We start from the raw sequence: 19,368 nt of genomic DNA, 5'->3' as shown, positions 1-19,368 counted from the left end.
TTGTCTTTCATGAAACCTCGTCATGTTTTTTTCTTTGTTTTGAGAAATGCTGCATTCGTTTCTTTGGCTGCTGTGTTTGGTGAAATGTTGTGTTTTCTCTTGTTGGTTTTTGAAATCTTTTGTGACCTCAGGGCCACCGTTCTACAAAAGTTGTTCAGCTCTGTAATTAGATTAGCATTGTTAGGCATAATTCACCTTTAACTTAAAGTTGCATCAATTTTTGCACAGAACCATAATTACTATATTGATCAAAACACAAGCAAATTAGTTGTGTCTCATCCATGATATTCTACAAAAGGTTTCGAGCTGTTGTTTGATGGTTTACTGTCACTAAATTACTTTTAAATACTGTTGTTTTTTTTATCAGGGATGTGGGAGTGAAGACAAGCTGCGATGCATTGTCTGCAAAGCCAAGGTAAGTGTCTTAATCAAGTCAAAGTTTACTTAAATAGAAATCATAATTTGCCTCAGAAGGCTTTTCATCTCTTCAGAGTGCAACGTTCTCTTTCCTCTTTCTTAAACCTTCAATCTGGATGAAGGAAAACATCCACAAAAAACTCTATTTAACAAGTGAAAAAAGGAAGAAACCTCCGAAGGATTTATAAAAAATCCAATGAGACATTTGATGATGTCTCATTCTTTAATCTTCCTGTGTCAAATGTACGTAGCAAGCATTAAACCAAAGACCATTTAAGTCATTAAACAGTGGCTGCATCTCACAGAACAGATTTAAACAGAGCAGATCCATAATACTAATGAGCAATCAGGTCTTTGTTTTGCTCTGTGATTTAGCTGATTTGCGAGCAGTTGTGTTGCTTATGAGCTGTAAGCTGTCTTTTATTCCTTATTATTGCAGCAGAACACTCGCTGCGCAGAAGAAGGGAGAAACATTACAATATTTGGCAAAGGATATAAGCCATGTAATGACAAAATCTGTATTCATTTCATGAGCACAAATTAATCACGCTTTCCTGTGGTACATTCCTAATGCAAATTTTCCATCAACACGTTGTGTCTTGCGTTTGTGGGTTTATTCGTATGAAATGGTGGAGCTGATGTGTCATCACAGATGGGGTTGCAAGCTGGACAAGGTGGCCACATTACTAACCATCTGAGATTAGAGAGTATGCTGTTGATGTGTTGTATGTATTCATGCTTGTGCTGTGGGTCAAAGCATCAAAAGCTGGCGACTGACTGTTTTATTCATTGTTTGCTCTACAGCAGCGGGTTGAAAATGTGATCTTTGCTGTCTGTGCTTGTGTGTATGTATGAGAGGGATCCACTCTGTGGAAGAAAATGTCACAGTAACTCTGACAACGACCTTTCAGGATTTTAAGATATTTTAAACATGAAATTTTCCACACACACACACACACAGACACACACACACAGACACAGACACACACCGATGAAAGTTAAATGAAACATTTAGTGTGAAAGGAAGTCTCCGCTGACTTTTATTCATCTAGGAAATTGTGTGTGTGTTTTTTTCATAGACAGCAACATGTCTTTGTTACATACGCTACAGCTGGAGATCCTGGTGATGAGTAGGTTTTTTGAGCACATGCTTTTATAGCCTATAACAGAGGATTCAAGCATTTTTGGAGAATAAAAAAATGACCGTTTAGGTCGTCTTTGAAACAGGCTGAAATTCAAATCCTCAAGGTCAACATTATCATCTTTTAAGTCATGTGCATTATGTGACATTAACGTTAAAATCTTAGCTTACACAAAGCCACTGACGCATCTAAGGAACGTGGCCTAATTTTTGTCAGATACCTAACATAACCCACAAACGTTTTTTTGCACAATGTACTTATTGTACTTATTGTGTTTCTGTATGAAAGAGTTGGCATGAGGTTTGTTCTCTGCAATCATTAAAGGTGCTTATTTAGAAAACACTACAGAGAGTTGTAGAGAGGGTACGAGACATATTCGTAAAAACAGCAGTTAAGCCTCCTGCCTTACAGTGCATGTTTTCCTTCGGAGTGGGTGACTAAAATTGGAGTGCCAGGGTTGTAAGTTCTTTGGTGGTGTGCGACCAATCTCCGATCCCATCAGCTATAGTCTGACGGCAATATAGCCTTCGGACACAACAGTGAACATGTCGGGGCATGTAGCCGGCAGTTGGCGATAAACAACTTCCTTTTCCGCCTGCTGCATTGTTTACAGAAAAAGAACATTATGATGCAGATTAGTAAAAAGTCCTCAAGAAAATTACTTTTATAATGCTCGTTTGTTGAACGGAGGTCGGAACGTTCTGATTCGAGGAGCTAGCTGGTGCTCGGTCAGTCCAGGAGGGTGTAATTATAAAGAAAAGGAGGTCCAGAGCCTATTGAAAGAAACCAACACACCATTGGTTATCAATTCATAGTCATTCACAATGCCTATCCCTTTATAACGGTCTATGATTGGAGGGACCCATTGTGCTGTTAAGTTTGTGTACCACTTAGAAAGTGTAAGATGGTTAGATGTGCTAATTGCTTGCTAGATTTCACTTTCTGACAAGTAGCCTATATCCCCTAGTTAGCCTAGCTAGTCTAGTTAGCTTCCACTCAAAAGGTGCACGCTAGTTAGCCTAGCTTTAAAACTTAGCTAGTATTGAATTCCATTAGCAATAACTTTTCTTATATATTTTTCAACAACTGTTGTGTTTGTCTTGGGTCACATAAAGGAGCAGGTCTAGCTAGCTTGCTTTGTGTCAGGGGTCCAGAGATGGTGATGGCGAGGCTAACAGAAATCAGTTAGCAACACCTGCCCAAGCTGATTAACTTTCCTGTGTGGCCATTTAAACTCCATACATGTTACAAAACTTTTCAAAAATGTTTGAACCAGCCATTACATAATTTAGATGACAGAATCAACATCATCAGTTCGATGTAAAAAATCACATATATATACAGGGGCCTTGTTAACGCAGGCAAGTGAATTAAACTTAGATACCCTTTTTTGGTATTTCCAATTGTAACCGAAGACAAACAAGGGAAAAAATAACATTGGTTACACGTTGTAATGATCACCCTTTGTGTACTGTGTCTTTAGATTATATTTGTTTATGTCGGTTACCATGGTGACTTAGCTAACGTGGGTACGTAACAAGGTCAGAATGGGGTCAGTCAAGAGTTACCTTCGGGGACCACCCGCTGCTTGACTGAACGTTTGAACATTATGATTTTATGTTCCTTTCTCCTCTCACCCAGTACGTCTGCAGCGACGTGAAGAATGTTTGAGCTTCCCTGCATACAATAAACGTGCAGCGTGACGGTAGCGAGTCGCTTCGAGTCTTATTTGCAACTCTACTGATCCGTGGAGACCCCCGATATTACAACATTACACTGATTTGTGATCAAAAAGGGTTTTACATTTCAGCTCAACACTAAGCCATGACATTCTGCACTGTTATAATTTACCAAATATTATACACTGGACCAAACTTTAAAATATTCTGTGCTGTAGTTTCTGATTTGCTGTGTAAAATGTGGTCCCAGTTATATATCAAGAGAGGTTGTGGAAAGCGGCCTTAAGCTGTCATGCTAGCCTGCAGACTCTCACCTGATTGTTATAATATAACTCAGTGTTGTTTGAATGCATTTCATTTTTTTGTGTTTCCCTGACAGTATTTGGCTGCAGGCAAACACATTTTTTAGGTGTTACACCCTCATCTGCTCGTCTTTTACCTAAGAGGGGACATTTCTTCCACTTCCTCACTAGCTCAGACTGACTGTTGCACTTGTCTTGGTCCATTGTACCGATGGCATCGTCATCAATTATTAATGCGGAGCAGTAAATGTCTGAGAGACTTCCCACTGAGAGACCAAACAGCCATGGACGGGGTTAGTGGCAGGACTGGTGAATGCTGCGAGTGGCAGCTGTGCCATTTAGAATTATTGTTGTGAAGCTTCTTCTGTGTATTGATAGGGACTTTGCTGCAGTAAGTTAATGCATCAGTATAATAACATTTTAATGTCTGCACTGGCACGGTCATTTAATATTTTCCATAGAGGGATGTATATGTAGATCAGCAATGACTGTAATGATGGTAGTGATAATCATTTGGTCCTGTGCTGCTATCACTCTTTAATGCATTTCTGCAATCACCCTTGGTTAACATTAAGAGGATTTAGCCATTAAGACCTGAGCAGTGCTCATCATACAGTCTCTAATTCAAAGTGCCAGACATTTTGTTTTTACTTTTTTATTCTTGTTGATGCTGCTCCTCCTGTATGTTGTCTTCCCCTCTTGCAGCAGGGTTTCAAATGTGGGCCATTTGTATGAGTTATGCTAATTTGTTGGGGCAATGAATGCATTAATTTCATTAGCACATGGCCTCAAAGCAATAATTACCAGAGTAGGTGTGTCACAAGCAATCATGTTAAAATTTGCCAGTTAATTATTAAGATTTTGTTCTGAGGGACCTGGATTTGACATGAGTCGCCGAGGGAAAAAAAGAGAGGGGAAAGTTAATGCATTCCAGTGGCCTGGGCTAGGTGCTTGTTGTTGAACACAGTGGGGGTGGCTGTGGCATTGTGGGCCTACTGGCACGATTTTTTTGCATGTTGACAGCTCACATTCTGGACTAATTACCGCAAATAGCAGAGGGCTAGCTGGTGCTCGGTCAGTCCAGGAGGGTGTAATTATAAAGAAAAGGAGGTCCAGAGCCGCCTAATGGCCTCTGCTCCCTTTGATTGGAGTCCGGTGGAGAAGACATTGGTGGGGAGTTGTGAAGGGGGGAAGAGATTCGTAGCTCTCTTCCTTGGCCCTGATTAGCCCATGTCCAACACAGAGCTGAAGTCAGGAGGACAGACTGTGTCTAATGATGCACTCTTAATAAAAAATAGTTATTCTTGGTACCAGTGGGGATTCCTTACCCGATAACTGTAGGAGCCATTATAGTTCTGTTTTGAAAAGAAAATAGCTTTTTACGTCTTGTTTGTAATTTAACTTTGACAGTGCCGCTTCACTTTTCTAATAGATATCTAGTTTTAAATTAAATAGTGTTTTTTAACAGAAAACAAGGCCTATAACAGTGAGTAACGTGGCAAGTCTTACTTGTTCATCGCCTGAAAATGACTTGTGTCAGAAATGTCTGATAATTTTAGCATATTACAAGATATTTACTGAAACAACCATTCAACTTCTGGATACAAATACAAAGAATGTAGATTTTAGACAACGATGCAGGGCATGTCAACATTTTGCTATATATCTGTGAACACTCTCCTTTCCTGAGCTGAGCAAGATAGATAGATAGATAGATAGATAGATAGGTACACATGGAAAATAAAAGGAGACCATCTACGATTCAGCTCAGGGAGGCAGTGGCAAAACCAGGTAAATATGAAACATCGTAATCAATCAACATGTAGAGTTCTGTTCTGATTTGCCTTTATTGATAAAAGATGGCCGTTTGCCTCTTAGTTGTCTAAAAACCAGCTAATCAGTGGTGTAACTTGTTGTCCTTGCCTTAGCCCATGCCAAGTCATGCTCATGAATAGCTGCTACTACAGGGGGAAACCAGGGCTTATAACGCACCTTTACCGTATAAAGGGTCCTGTGTAAATGTAAAAATGTCCAGGCTGTCTTCACATCAAATTTAAGCTGTATGCTAGTCACAGTCACATTTAAAAACTCAAGATAAAGCACATTCACATTAATAATTTTATTAATTTAAGTTTGCTGTTACAAATGGCGCAGGGTTTCAATTTCGGGTCACTCATGTTCCAGAAGGTTCATTTCTGAAAATGTATGAGGAACAGTTAGAATCTGGAATCATAAAAAGACCTGAAATGATCAGATACTTCCTTAAGATGACCCCAGTTCAGCTGGAGCTATCATCACTTTTCCATCTGGACAAAAGGTGCATCAAAGACTGTAACGCCTTGTTTAAAGCAGATGGAGGCCTATGACACCCAACAACAGTTACACAGAGCCCACTTAAAGTCAGAATTTTCAGTTGCTTTCAGATTTATTCAGACTAAAAACCCTCACATGATATTTTGGAGCCACGTTTCAGATATTACAACCACATCTGTTCATTTAACTGCTCGAACCATGTCCATTTCGGATAACCTTTGCGATTTTACTGTTGCACCTAAACGCATGTTTTGCTCAGGGAATTTTAGAATGCATAAAAATGCAGAGTAAAAAACAAAATGTAGTACAAAATACAAAGCATGCAACACACATTTAACCAAAAGCTCCAATTTTTAAACCAATAATTAAACACTAATAACTTATTAATAGAATAATGGAATCTTCTTAGTGACTTCAGACAAGCTTTTGTGTTTCACTTATAAGCTTCTTACAGCAAAACTCTAAAAGGAGCAGCTACATTATAAATGTTTGTACATGTTCACCCTCTCTGCAGAGAGAGGTCTCAGGTCTGATTGAGCATTTGTTTTACTCTGACTTGTTTCAATCACAGTAAAGCAGAAAGCAGAAAATTGGCAGGTTAAATTTCTTAAAGAATTTATGTTAACTTGACATGGGAGTTATAATTTGAAAAGATATGATGTAATTGTTTTCCAAGCTATAGTGGCTGGAATTTTGAGACAAAAGTGGCTATTTATTGAACATTTCAACCATTTTTCACATTTTTACACACAAATTGTGTAATACTATGATTTGATTTATTGATCTACTCGGCTTACATTGTACTACATGTGTGTGACTGTGGACAAAAAATTCTGCCAAATGAATATTGAAGATTTATTAAACTTTTCATGTGTCGCATTTTACAGCTCGAGCTCACAGTCTGGGATTTGTGTCTTTGTTAAGAAACGAGCGGTGTTTTATGGACATTGTAACTCAGATGAACCAGCTTCAAAATTCAGTGTGCAATTAAAGTAATAAAACAGAAATCAGAGCAGACAGAGCTTCACCGGAGAGCTTGGCTTACACACTACGTTCATGCAACTTTAAATCTTCTGACACCATTCTGCATGTTCCTGAACCTTCCCCGCCCCGTGTCTCTCAAGTGTCTCCTTAAAGGTGCCAGCATTTACACTCCCATCCCCCTCATTGGAAAAAAAAAATGTTAATCATCAGTTGATTTTATATGGAAAGCAGATTATCCTTTGATTTTGATGAATGCAGCAGCTGCCAGACTCTTCATTTGACTAAAAGCAGGACATTCTGCCGAGGCCTCTCCGATGTCACTAAGCCTCTGTCAGGACAGTATGTGACAGGAGATGACACATGAAAGGAGTTCCTCCTCATGGCTTTCCCAGGACAATGGAACATGGCCTTGAGGTGTGTCTGTGAGTGTGTGTGTGAGTGTGTCTGTGTGTGTGATGCTTAGTAATAAACCACTTTAGTACACTTTAGTCTTTTTTTGTGAAGAAATATAAACTATAAGGACCCTCTGTTTTTTTCTGTTATTCAAAAGAGGACAAACTTTTCTTGTATCAGTGTTTGACATTTGAAAGGACTGACAAAGCCACCCAGTTTCTTTCTAACATTGATAAAGATGAGTTTTTTTGCTTCTTTTTGAATCTAGCCAACATATTAGCTCTCAAATATAACCATTTTAGCTATCTGTCCTTTTACACATTCAACATTTTGTAAGTCACTCAGAAAGATCAGGCTAGTAAGTTAGGCTATCTAGCTAACGCTCGGAAAGTTCAAGCTAGTTAGCATAGCTTGGTGACCACTGTTACTTTTAAATGTATTGGGTTACAGAATACGTATTAGAAAATGTTATAAGCAATGTTACTAATTTACATACTTCATCAAAGCATTGGAAAAAAAATATTTTTGAGTACTTTTTGAACAAATGTTGTTCTGGTTGACCTTGATTGATTGGCAGGTGAGAGGCGGTGCAAAGAGAAACAAGCAAGATTTGTGTGCATACTGTCCAATGAATGCAGCATCTCAGGATGTAGAGACAGCGCCTTGTAAACCATCCTATCATATTAGTTTTAATGGCTTTGCAGACCCACATTGTATGAAACTATGCCAAAAGAAAGTACTTCTACAAACAAACAGATGCAAAGTAACTAGAAATAAAAAGAAATGCTTTAATTTACTTATAAGCCTTTTACCAAAAATAATATATTCTGATTTAACCACCTTGTGATCAACAACATTTTGATTATTAACTGTAATTTAATCACATACTTTCCCTTGACTGTAACTGATTCCACTTACAACTTGAATGCTGGTACACGTAGCTAGTTAATAATAACAATAACAAAGAGCTACCAGACTTTGCTGCTACCAGTTGAAGCGCATGTTCTAGAAAATTCTAGAAAGTTACTTATAGGTCTTAATTTTCGTTCACATTTTTTCAACACCTGAGTCATCTGGAGCGTGTTGTTTTCTTCCTATTATAGGTCTAGCTGGGGCTAGGTTAATGCCCACACTGTCTGAGCTCACATCTACATGTAGTGCTTTAAGTTACAACATGATTTAAATCATGACAAAATAAATCAATGCTGAACTCATAGACTGGACTGGTTAACTGCCTGTGTCAGTTAAAGTGACATTAGAACACTGGCTCCCTGTCAAAACTAGAATCGTTAAGGAACCAGAAGGAACCCCTCCTACTAACTAGACCTTGTTTTTCTGCGCTCTTCTCCACAAAAGTAAATGTATTTATTGCGAAAATCACATTAATTGTAGCTAAAACTTGTGTCAGATCTAGTCTGAGTAGTCACCAGACAAAAACAAAACTACAGCAGGTGGTTTGGTTGGATAAGGTTGCAAACAAGATTTAATATACATCATCGCAGGGTCAGTCTGCTGCCATTATTCCAGGCAAAGACTAGGACTCTGAGTAATTTCACCCTTTTTATTTAACCTCCATGCCCTCCTTCTCTTTCCTGCCATCCGTCCCTGAGCACAATTCATTTGAGTTCCCGTTCAGGAGGGTCCTGAGGCTGATTCAATTAAGTTTCCTTTAATTGGCTTTCAGGCATCCAAACTGAAACTGATGGAGAATTAATAACAGCTCCAATTGGTCTCCACATTGTGTGCAACCTTGGAAACATCCTAAAATATGGAGGCTAGAACAGACCCATTTTCCATGTGTCTGTTTTGGCAGTTCAATAATAAAGCTGTGAGGAAAACGTGGTCCCAGTTACTGTGTGGTCCCTGATGTTGGTATGCAATTCATCTCTTTGTCAACACCCCATACGTTTGGTGCAAACTTTGCACCCACAAAAACACAGCAGAGGCCAAAGAAAGCTCTGCATAAGAGCGCTACGTCTGACTCTTCCCACTTTTGCTAAAAGATGCATACGTTTTTAAAATGTGTAGTGTTCTCCGAAACCATCCAATCCATCAATTAGTGGTGATAGATTAAAACACTCTGTGCATTCCTGTTAAGCCTTTACAATATGTTCCCTCTTATTCACTCCTTACAGAAGCACATGTCGTACAAAGCAAACATAAGCCTAAAAGGAGCAATTTTCATCTGTCTGACAAGTATTTCTCTGTGGGTATGGCTCGCTCTGAGGCCAGAGAAAGAGAAATAATTTGCAGATGCATTACTATTTAGGTAGGTAACAAAAGAGGACTTGTGAATTGGCAGGAAATGATGGCTGCTAGAATTAAGGTTTGAAGTTCACATATCATTAAAAGCCATGAAATCAACTTTTCCTCCGACTCTGCTTTCCCCCCAGAGTCTGCCTTTGTCTTCAAACAGTGCCAAAGCAATCATTATGCTCAGACATAATGCACCATAATGACAGTAATTTCAGTATCAAATTTTCAAATGTTAGGCCTTAATTCATTGTGGTTAAGTAGCTTAGTTGTAATTCACATTTTCTACCCTTCTTAGCAGAGTGCTCAAGAAATGAGACGTCTCGAGCAGGACAGGGGAGCAACGCACGTTTTCATTGCTGGAGTCATTTACGAACATGTTGTCTTAAGCACATGAGGCCTGTGTAGCTTTCTCGCTTTAGTTTCTTATTTTAATTTTTGAATTTACATATAAATTAATGTCCAACTTCTTCTTGCTTCCCCTTACAGAACAAACGCATGAAATTAACTTTAAAAAAAAACGCCTGTGATCTTGTGCAGTGTATGTAAACACATGTGAAATGTGTACCGTGCACATTTGGACATTTTCAAGGTGTTATGTGTGAAGCAGTGAGTCCACACGTGATCACATGAGAAAAACAAGAAAAATGAATATGGCTTTCTGTTAATTCTACCAATGACATGGCTAAAATGTAAATCATTTCAAATATTCTTGATATTTTTACATGTTGGTGTTCCTTCTAGGAATGTATTTATTTATTTATTTATTGTTACAATCAACATACTTTCCATGAAAAGACCAGAAACAGCATTGTGTCAGTCCTGCTTGAACTTACCTTCCCGATATGGGCTACTACAAAGACACTACTCAAAAAAATTAAAAGAACAGATACAACTTGCATGCACGAAAGAGTCCATTATATTTATATATTTGTTCAATATAAGTCACTAAGTAATTCAGCAACCACAATTAATACAGAACAGATCGTCCAACCAGGTACGACATTGTAAAAATGCATTTAACTTTATGTGGTGGTACTGTATATTTTCAAAAACAAGGGTGTTACCTTCCCCGTGGATGTTTAGGGGATGAGGGGAATAAAAATTAATTGATAACCCAGGAAAAAGATCGACAGTTAAAGCAAAAATAAGAGATTTATTAAAAAATAAAGCAAATATAATTTAGAATTTATTAAACAACTGAAAACAAGCTTCTATCACTAACAAACGAAAGAGAAGCCGATCTATGATAAACAAGTTCAATCTCTCTTAACAAAAAAACTACAACTACCAACAGTAAAGCAGCACTAAGGCCTCGAAGGAAGCCCCCTCTTTCTAGTGAACGAGTAAGCACCAGTGGAGACTCCACTTCAGACACACACGCAGCCCAATGGCCCACTGCGCCTGGCTGCCTCCTCTCCAGCAATCACAGCTACTCACCAGATGCGGCATTGTAAAAATGCATTCCTTTAACATTTTTTGGTTTATTTTCAAAAAACAAGTGGGCATTGTACTTTCAGCCAAAATAACAGAAACATGTGTTCAGGACTATTTTACTGCTACATATAAACGCACAATTGGTTCACTACATTAGAAAAACAGTTTATATAAGATTGAGTCCAAATAAACCACAGTGCCCATGTGCCCAAGGAGGGGTGGCATCAATTAAAATTGTTTTACATGATTTATTGACCGTATGAAAAACCAAGACTTTGACTTAAAGTTCCATCAGTTTGTACAAAGTTAAAAATTGAGTAGGCAGCTTTGGAGGAACAAGCGCGAGCAGGAATATTTTGATATGAATAACAGAAAGTGAAACGAAATGACAGCGTTACAGTCCTGTAACAGCTACAGATGCTGGCTTGTTCTTCTGTTTGACAGAGCGTTTGATTTATTGATTGCTGTTGGTATGTGAGGAGTATATTGATTCTATATGATTGATAACATAATTATTATTTTTGTTGATATAATTCAACCCTGTTTCCTTCCAACACACCATTTTTGTTTTGTTTCCTGCTTGTAGTGAATTATAAGGCATATAATATGAGACAGTATGGTGGTGTTCTCATTATAATGATTTGTTGGCCTTAAAAATATGCACATAAAACCGAATAACTACCCTGGGTTGATGCTTGAACTGAACCTAAGCGATTAAAACATGTTGAAAAGTAACCAAAACTGTGTTTAAGCAGCTTCAGCTTCATGTTTTTGCTGCTTTTGTCCACTTCTAACCTTTTACATATGCAGTTGTTAATCAATCACCATCTTTCTCAGAGCTGACCTTGCTCATGTGGATCAGTATTTTCATTATAAGGCCCCTCACAGCCATTATGCACAGAATCTTTCGGTTCGAAACTGAGCTGTAAATTTTGAGAGAATCTGACACCCGAGCCCGAGGGTTACAGCAGAATGCTAACGAGGCCACGGCGACATTTCCATCACCATACAGTCAGTCGCACCATACATCAGCTCTGCACCGAACATCTCCCAGCGACACATGAAGTCAGTGACAATTTCAGACGCAACACTTTATTAGTATCCCTCCCATATCCGCCGTGTAATGAATGAGGCCATTTAAACAGGATTTACGATATCTTTAAAACTTGATTGCTTAGAATTTGAGAATTATTCATAAGACTAAAGCATCATTTGTCATACAGCGAGTGCTGTTTTGCTGGGAACAAATGGTTTTGTTGTAGTTTTTCAAATGAACTCCTTTTCATTCACTCTCAAATAAGCCATTTGTATGCATATGTGTCCGCAGTATGGCTGTAATTAAAGGGAATGAGGCTCAGGTGACAACTCACAATCAAGTTTGCTTCATAATGCATTGTGCCACTATGGAGCTATAGTAACAGATATGGATGCAAATGAGTAAGAATATGTATGTGTGTTTTATTACACTGCAAATGTGACTGAAACAAAGAGAGTACAGTATAATACATGCCAGATTTTAGGTTTCTGTTTCTGTTAAACTCCTTTTATTAGTTAACAATACACTGAAGGAATGATATGATTTCCCCTTGAGTTACATTTCCTTATTTCCACCATGAGAGAGGAAGAGGCTTCCTCGCCTTGTTACAAAGATTATTGTGCTCACTTCCTGAGGCAGTGTGACCATGCTTTGTGTGCGATGCCCAGATCATCTCTCAATTACACAAGGATCCTGAGGCAGAGGGTGGGGACCCAAGTGAAGGACCAGTTATGTCCACACACACACTCACACACACGCTGCTATAGCTGGGAGGCATGGCTTACTATAGCCACAGCCAAGAATGAGGCCTCTCCGGATAGATTTACACACAAATAAAACCAGTCTTATCTTGGCCCACATGTGAACGGGAACTGATTACACGGTCTACATTTCAATGCTCAGATTAAATGGAGTCAATTTCCTATGGCCTATTTAAACTAATTCCAACCTGCAAACACAATAAAACCAAATCTGATATTATTACACTAAGGCCTCAGATAAGTTTGACTGTCCACTGAGAGACCGTTTAGAAACAGTCGCAGATTAAAGATTTGCACAGATTTGTCCATTTTTATTAAATGTGTGTATTTGTGCAACTGTAAGCAAAATGCTTAAGTTTTTGCTGCCTTGATATTTCCTAAAATAACTTCTAAAATGGAAATATGATGTATCTTAAGGTTCCTTTTTTTTTACATTGTTTCATTACCTTGTCACTTCTGTGCGTCATTATTGTCACACATAATTATGTCTCGTCATCATTATCCTGAAACTGACTTACTGTAAAATTCGGTGTAAAAGACGCACTTTTAATACTTTTTTTCCAGCTAAAAAGTGGGCTGCGTCCTATACCAGTGCGACCATTATACCAGTATAAAATGCAGAGAGAGGTATGTTATCGTGTTACCGTATTTTAAGTGGTGACGTCACATCTCCGTTTCCAGGTCCAAGCCGCTACAACGTCTCCTATTAACAGTATGCCGCAGTGCTGTTTTCCTCGCTCTATCAAGCTAGAAAAACTAGCGTAATTGTTGCTAACGCTTCGTCACGGACGTGCACCGTCATGATCGCCATTGCAGCCGCCACTCCCACAACAATCAATGTTACCGTAGGCTGCCAGCTACCAGCTAGTGTTTTGAATGAAGATAAATTAAAATAGTGTTAAAATAATCAACTATAGAAAAACGTTTTTCCCTCTGCGATGCCTCAAAAAACAGACTGCGTCTTATATTCCGGTGCGATTTATATTTCAGATTTTACAATAAATGTAAAAAAAAATACTAGAATGGATTCAAGCTGCAACTTTATAATTTCATATGTTTTCATGACTCTTCCTAGCCACACCCTGAGGAAGACCGGTCGGCGTTTACTCCTGTGATGTTGATGTTTTTTACGAGAGATGCCCTGATTCAATAAAGGCATTTTAAACTAAATCCTTGTCTCGGTGCGAGTGTGCCTGAAGAAAGCACAGTGGCTTCCCTCCTTCGACAGTTAACTTTTTAGCCTTCAAGAGCACCTGGCATTCACCTGGAGTTTAACAACCTGCTACCGTGAGCATCTAGTATCCCTTTTTTTATAATTTAATACTTTAGTATTTTCAGAGTGTTTATTTTGGGATGAATTCATGTTAACACAATTACCCAGAGCTCAGGGCCACTGTAGCTGGCAATGTCCCCAGCAAGTCTGGTTGTCTATCGTCAACTCACCACACCAGAACCATTTGGCATATTAGTAGTGTTGCTTAGTTGATCAAATAGTTGATTACTTTTCAATAGATACAACTAATTGTTTGTAGTTTACATCCTATATGACATCAATGAAAAACTGGATCAAGCTGACACTGAATACACCTGATGCTGTGTGACAAAGGGGAAAAAGAAAATGTAACAACCTTTAAGTTAGACGACGCTGAATCCAAGTCACAAGCTACTGTGTAAGCGTATGCTTTATGCAAAAACTATGCGTAACGCTATAAGTACAGAGGAGTGATGAAGACAGTGTTAGGGGTGTCTGTATAGCTCAGCGGTTAGGGCGTGTGGCCCATAGACAGACTCAGTCCTCGACCCTCGGCCCCTGGCTGCAAATCATCCCCACGCTCTCCTCCTACATGTCTGACTCTATCCACTGTCCTATCAAATAGAGGCGAAGGCCAAAAAAAAAATCATCTTTAAAAATAATAAAGACCATTTCACACTAACAGAAAAGTTTGCTAACACTAGCTAACGTAGGCAACCACAGGCTAATGAAATTGACCCAAGTATAAGTGTAGCAGCGAAAGCCTTGAGTGCAGTGAATTGTGCAAATGTGTGTTATGAATTCAGCTTTAACAAGAAGGATGTGTCATTCCTTTTCGCATCTCACTTCTCAAGGGAGAGAAAAAGAGTTAAACCACCATCAGATGTCTTTGAAGATCGTCTTTTTTAAAACAATAAATGCTGTAAATATTAAAACATTAACATAAACACTCATACACCAGTTTGCAAGGAGCTGTGTCTGGATTGAGACAGGTAGTTTATCTCTTTAAGTGATTTTAAATGTACTGTGAAGGCCACAGTCGATGGTTCTACCTTTAACAACTCGCCCACTGATCACCTGGGGTCATTCTGATTGTAATTTATGAAACAACCTTCAGTAATAACTGATTTCAACTTGGTCAGATATCACAAAGTTTGGCCATTTGAATTGAAAAGTTATTCCAAAGCAAAAACTCTTTATTACCCACTAGGTTCTTTCAAAATAAGAGCGCGTGTGAGGGATGCATGCTCGCCCGCACATGCGTGGGTGTGTTTCTAAAATCCCACACAGTCATACTGCGATGCCTCAGCAAAGCCTGTGATTAGTTGTGGTTTTATGTCTGGATGGTCCATTTAATTAGGTTATGTACGAGATAAAGGCCAGCCAAAAGTAATCACAAGGATTATTTACCCTTGTTAATTGAGGTTTCATCTTAACACCACAACTAAAGGTTAATGTTCTCTTGGTATATTATTTACTGTCTGCGCTCCAGAGGCTCGTCTCACAGCACATATAGAGGAGGAGGGAGGAGGCTCCACAGGTACGGCGGGAAATGGAAAATGATTTATAGCTTAATATTGACAGTATAGTTGAACTTTGGATATTTAACGGCCCCGCTCTAAGCCTTCTGAAATACTGTACAACCTTCATTTTAATAATCTCACTTTGGCTCAGGTGTGATGCTCAAGTTTCCTGGAGCTTTAGGTGGGTGCAGCCCATCACCAGCCCTAATCTCTCCTTTAACTAACCACAGATAATTCTCCATGCACATGTAAATCACAGAGCGAGCTTTAAAGTGAATTGAAAGGTAGATTTGAAGTGACATTGTGTGATTAATTCCGCCGCTCTCTAAATGACCCCTCGTTCTGTCTTCATAGGAAAGCCGTTCTAATAGTCTTTCCAATAGTGATTAAAATTACAAAATGTGAACCTGTAGGTTAATAAAAATGGTAATTTAACTAGTATCTGATTTAATTGACTCTGAAGAAGTACTTAAACGTGTTTGCACTCTGGAAAATCTACATGGCTCAGCGGCAAAGAAATTGGAATATCCAGCTGTCAAGATAATAAATTTGACTATTTCATCACTGTAATCTTCATACAATCTCCCTTTGTGCCGGTCCCCACCGCTCGCCGCTAATGTCATAAATCACCTCTATGTTTGCAATTGTTTCATGTGTTTTAGACTAATTGTAATATACTCAAAAGACCCAGAGTGTGGTGATCAGCCCGTGTTCTTAACCTTTGTAGATTCAAGATTTGGAAAGTTTAACTCAGCCTTCCAACAAACTTCTGCTGTGCTGCAATAAGAACGGCACTTTCTGCTTCACTGCAGGGTGGGCTGTACCCAAGATATTTACAGTGTTTCATTTGATCTCGCCCTAGCTTTTAAAGCAATATATAGACAGAAAATATATGGTTAAAAAGCTAGGAACAATTAATCTGTATCTGTTTCTGAGTCCAACAAAAACGATTTAAATTTGGGGTTATACCAAACAGCCTCACAGTACCTTTCTGACCTCCTCCATCCCTATGACCGGTCCCAGAATCTGCGGTCCTCAGAAACAGGCCTGCTCATCATTCCCTATTGAGAACTCTCTCCCTATTGAGATCTGCAACGCAACAACCATTCACTCACTGAAAAAAAATGCTCAAAACTTTCCTTTTCAACGAGATCTACAGTCAACAACAACTGTTACCCAGCTCACTTTGTTTTCTTTCCTTGTACTTGTGTTGATTTGTTTTTGTTTGTTTGAACTCACGTAAAGCAACCTTGGGTTTCTTGAAAGGAGCTATATAAATCTAAGTCAGTATTATTATTATTATTATTGTTATTATTATAAGTATAATTTGTGAATAGAAATATAAAAAAATTAAACCACCATATAAAATAGCTCAACATCGCAGTGGTTCACCTGGATTAAAAAGTAAAGTAAAAAGTCAATCTAAGTGTAAACTGAGTCCAAACAAAAGCTGTTTAACTGTCGAGGTCAAGATGGAAATTGATAATGGAATTGCAAAAAAGGTTTTAACAATCGGTTTAAAAACTGAACAGAAATAAAGCTGATTAGAAGAGCTTTATAAAAAAGCGAAATCAGCTGAGGAATACCGTTACTGAAAGGCCCCTCGGTCTGTTAACGTGCCCTTGAAAAGGGTCCCCAAATTTTTCCATCAAAAATATTTCTCTTGCCAAAAGTGAAATTAGTTTACTACATTTTTACACGTCATAACATGCACATGCACGTGTAGGTTAGGGTTACAGGTGCCATTTCTAATAAAGAATTAAACACACACAAGTTGTGTTAATTTCCTCATATGGGTTTAACATTCTGTGAATACATTTACGACTAACCAGTTATCAGGTTTGTGTATGTTGTGTTTTACTGTAGTATTGAATTATAGCATTTTATTAATTAACTGTACACAAGGACAGCAGGTAAAACAAATAACTGATCTACAGTATTTATAACTACTGAAAATATCTGATTATATATTATTACAACCATATTAAACTGTGTGATCAAGCATTTATGTAAGCGTTGATGTATAGTGTTATCGCAGAACGCAACCCCGACAGGATGAGCAGGTCGTGTAGGGGTCTTGCTCACAAGACATTTTCTTTTCCATTCACCATCTTCAAACGCCGCTGTATCCCGTACTGTGTCGCGTTTAATGTTTACTTCATGTGGCGTCTTCAGTATTGTAGACCTCTCTGTCATCACTTTCAGTTCTTGCATTGTTTAACCTTTATTACTTTCTCGCTGTTGTTTGTCTCTTCTCTTTTTTTTCTCCCTCTGTACATAAACCGCTGTTAAATTTAGCAGACTTCTTTTGGCGGATTGATATGATTACAGTTAGTCCTCTGGATTGTGTGATTACAGCCACATCCCTAGCAACGGTCTGTTCTTCATGACAACGGTCTGTTATAATTCCCCAGTCAGAATCAAGTATTTAACACAGCTGTGTAATAACTGTTATTTTACAGATGCTAAAATGTGCTAAAATATGTTATATTTAATACATTACTAAACACTTAAAATGTCCATATACCTGTTTGGTGAGTGTAGTTGTGTGTTGCCATGTATTAATTGTTTAAACACTGCTTATTAGCTCCTAATAGGAGTTTTAAAACAGTGTTTTACAGACATGGTTTGGTGTCTAAAAGTGTGCCACAGGCCTGCGATTGTGGATCCCTTCAAGGCTTGCAAAGCAGAAGATTCTTTCAGGGGTATAATTTTTTTATTTTTTTCATTTCTTATTTATATGATGCCAAAAATATGCTCCCAGGGCTATCATTTTTCTGTGGCTGTTTGCAAAACCGGAGAGCTAAGAGGATTTATCTTCTTGACCCATCACACAAAGACAATGAGCCGCAGAATAGTGGTGTCCAACAGGGAGGACTGAGGGTGGGGCACCTCCACCCATCCTCAGGCCTCCTTCTAAAGACAGAATCATGTTACAGGTGAGAGAGCCATTACTCTTGTCTGTATCAACTCTCACTGCCTCTCTAAAAAGCCAGTGCATGCGTGTTGTTTGCAGGGATTACTGTATGTCAGTGTAATATCTCGGCTTGTTTTGACCAGCTGGGCTTCAGGTTTCTGACAGAACACGGCATCACATATCTGCAATGGCAGTAACAGGACAAAGCAGCGTGTCCCTGCCTCCAGTAAACACCAGGACAGTATCAGCCTTTGCATGGAGACTTAGTAATAAAATGGTGTTGCAGAAGTCTCCACTTTTTAGGGAGCCGTTTGCCCCGGGGCTAGGGCTAATGGTTTACTCACTCCCCGACAGGCCCTCAGGCTCCAGGTAGTCTCACATTGTCAAGCTGCTCTCATTAACTCCTATAAGTCCTGCAGAGATAAGCATTAGACAGTCACAGACTGCAGGCCGTACAAGTGGAGCAGCTATTGACTGACAAAAACACTTTTTCAGGCAGGAGTACACCGTTAAATTGTTGTTTTTTGTCCTGTTCGAGACAACTTTAACACATAAAATGTTATTCATACAGACATATAGTGTTGTTTGTGTGTCATGTGTAATATAGAGAAGTTGATCCAAATTTTTTCTGTGCTGTAAATCTTTTTTTTTACATTATTCTTTCATTTTTTAGTTGTATTTATTTTGTAAAGTCGAAGAAGTATTCAGATTCTTAAGTCATCTAAAAGGTGCAATACAGAAGTATAAAAATACTTTACTATCATCTAAATATACTTACACCCACAGACAGAATAGCCTCTTCTATGGTGCGATACTAATATGTGTCTTTAATTATTGATGCTTGATAGTTTGCAGAAATAATTGTCTGGCTTTATAATGTGGGGCCTTTTAATCTTTAATAATGCATTATATCCCCTAAACTGAACATGTGTTTGTTATGTAAAGTCCTGACATTCACA

General features: G+C 38.5%; 1 protein-coding gene across 1 annotated transcript in view; it reads left to right on the top strand.

Moving 5' to 3' along the window:
• Window positions 1-19,368, top strand: part of LOC138607219 (uncharacterized) — an 83,453-nt gene that overhangs the window by 12,492 nt on the left and 51,593 nt on the right. The window contains exon 3 of the mRNA XM_069679796.1: window positions 368-415. Within this exon, the coding sequence (XP_069535897.1) occupies window positions 368-415 (48 nt within the window). The remainder of the gene's footprint in view (window positions 1-367; window positions 416-19,368) is intronic.

Source organism: Semicossyphus pulcher, unplaced genomic scaffold, assembly GCF_022749685.1.
Source record: "Semicossyphus pulcher isolate SPU_LCO1_2020_fin unplaced genomic scaffold, fSemPul1.0.p SCAF_4, whole genome shotgun sequence".
Classification (NCBI taxonomy): Eukaryota; Metazoa; Chordata; class Actinopteri; order Labriformes; family Labridae; genus Semicossyphus; species Semicossyphus pulcher.
Note: the sequence above shows the minus strand (reverse complement) of the source record. Positions and strands in the feature narration are given on the sequence as shown.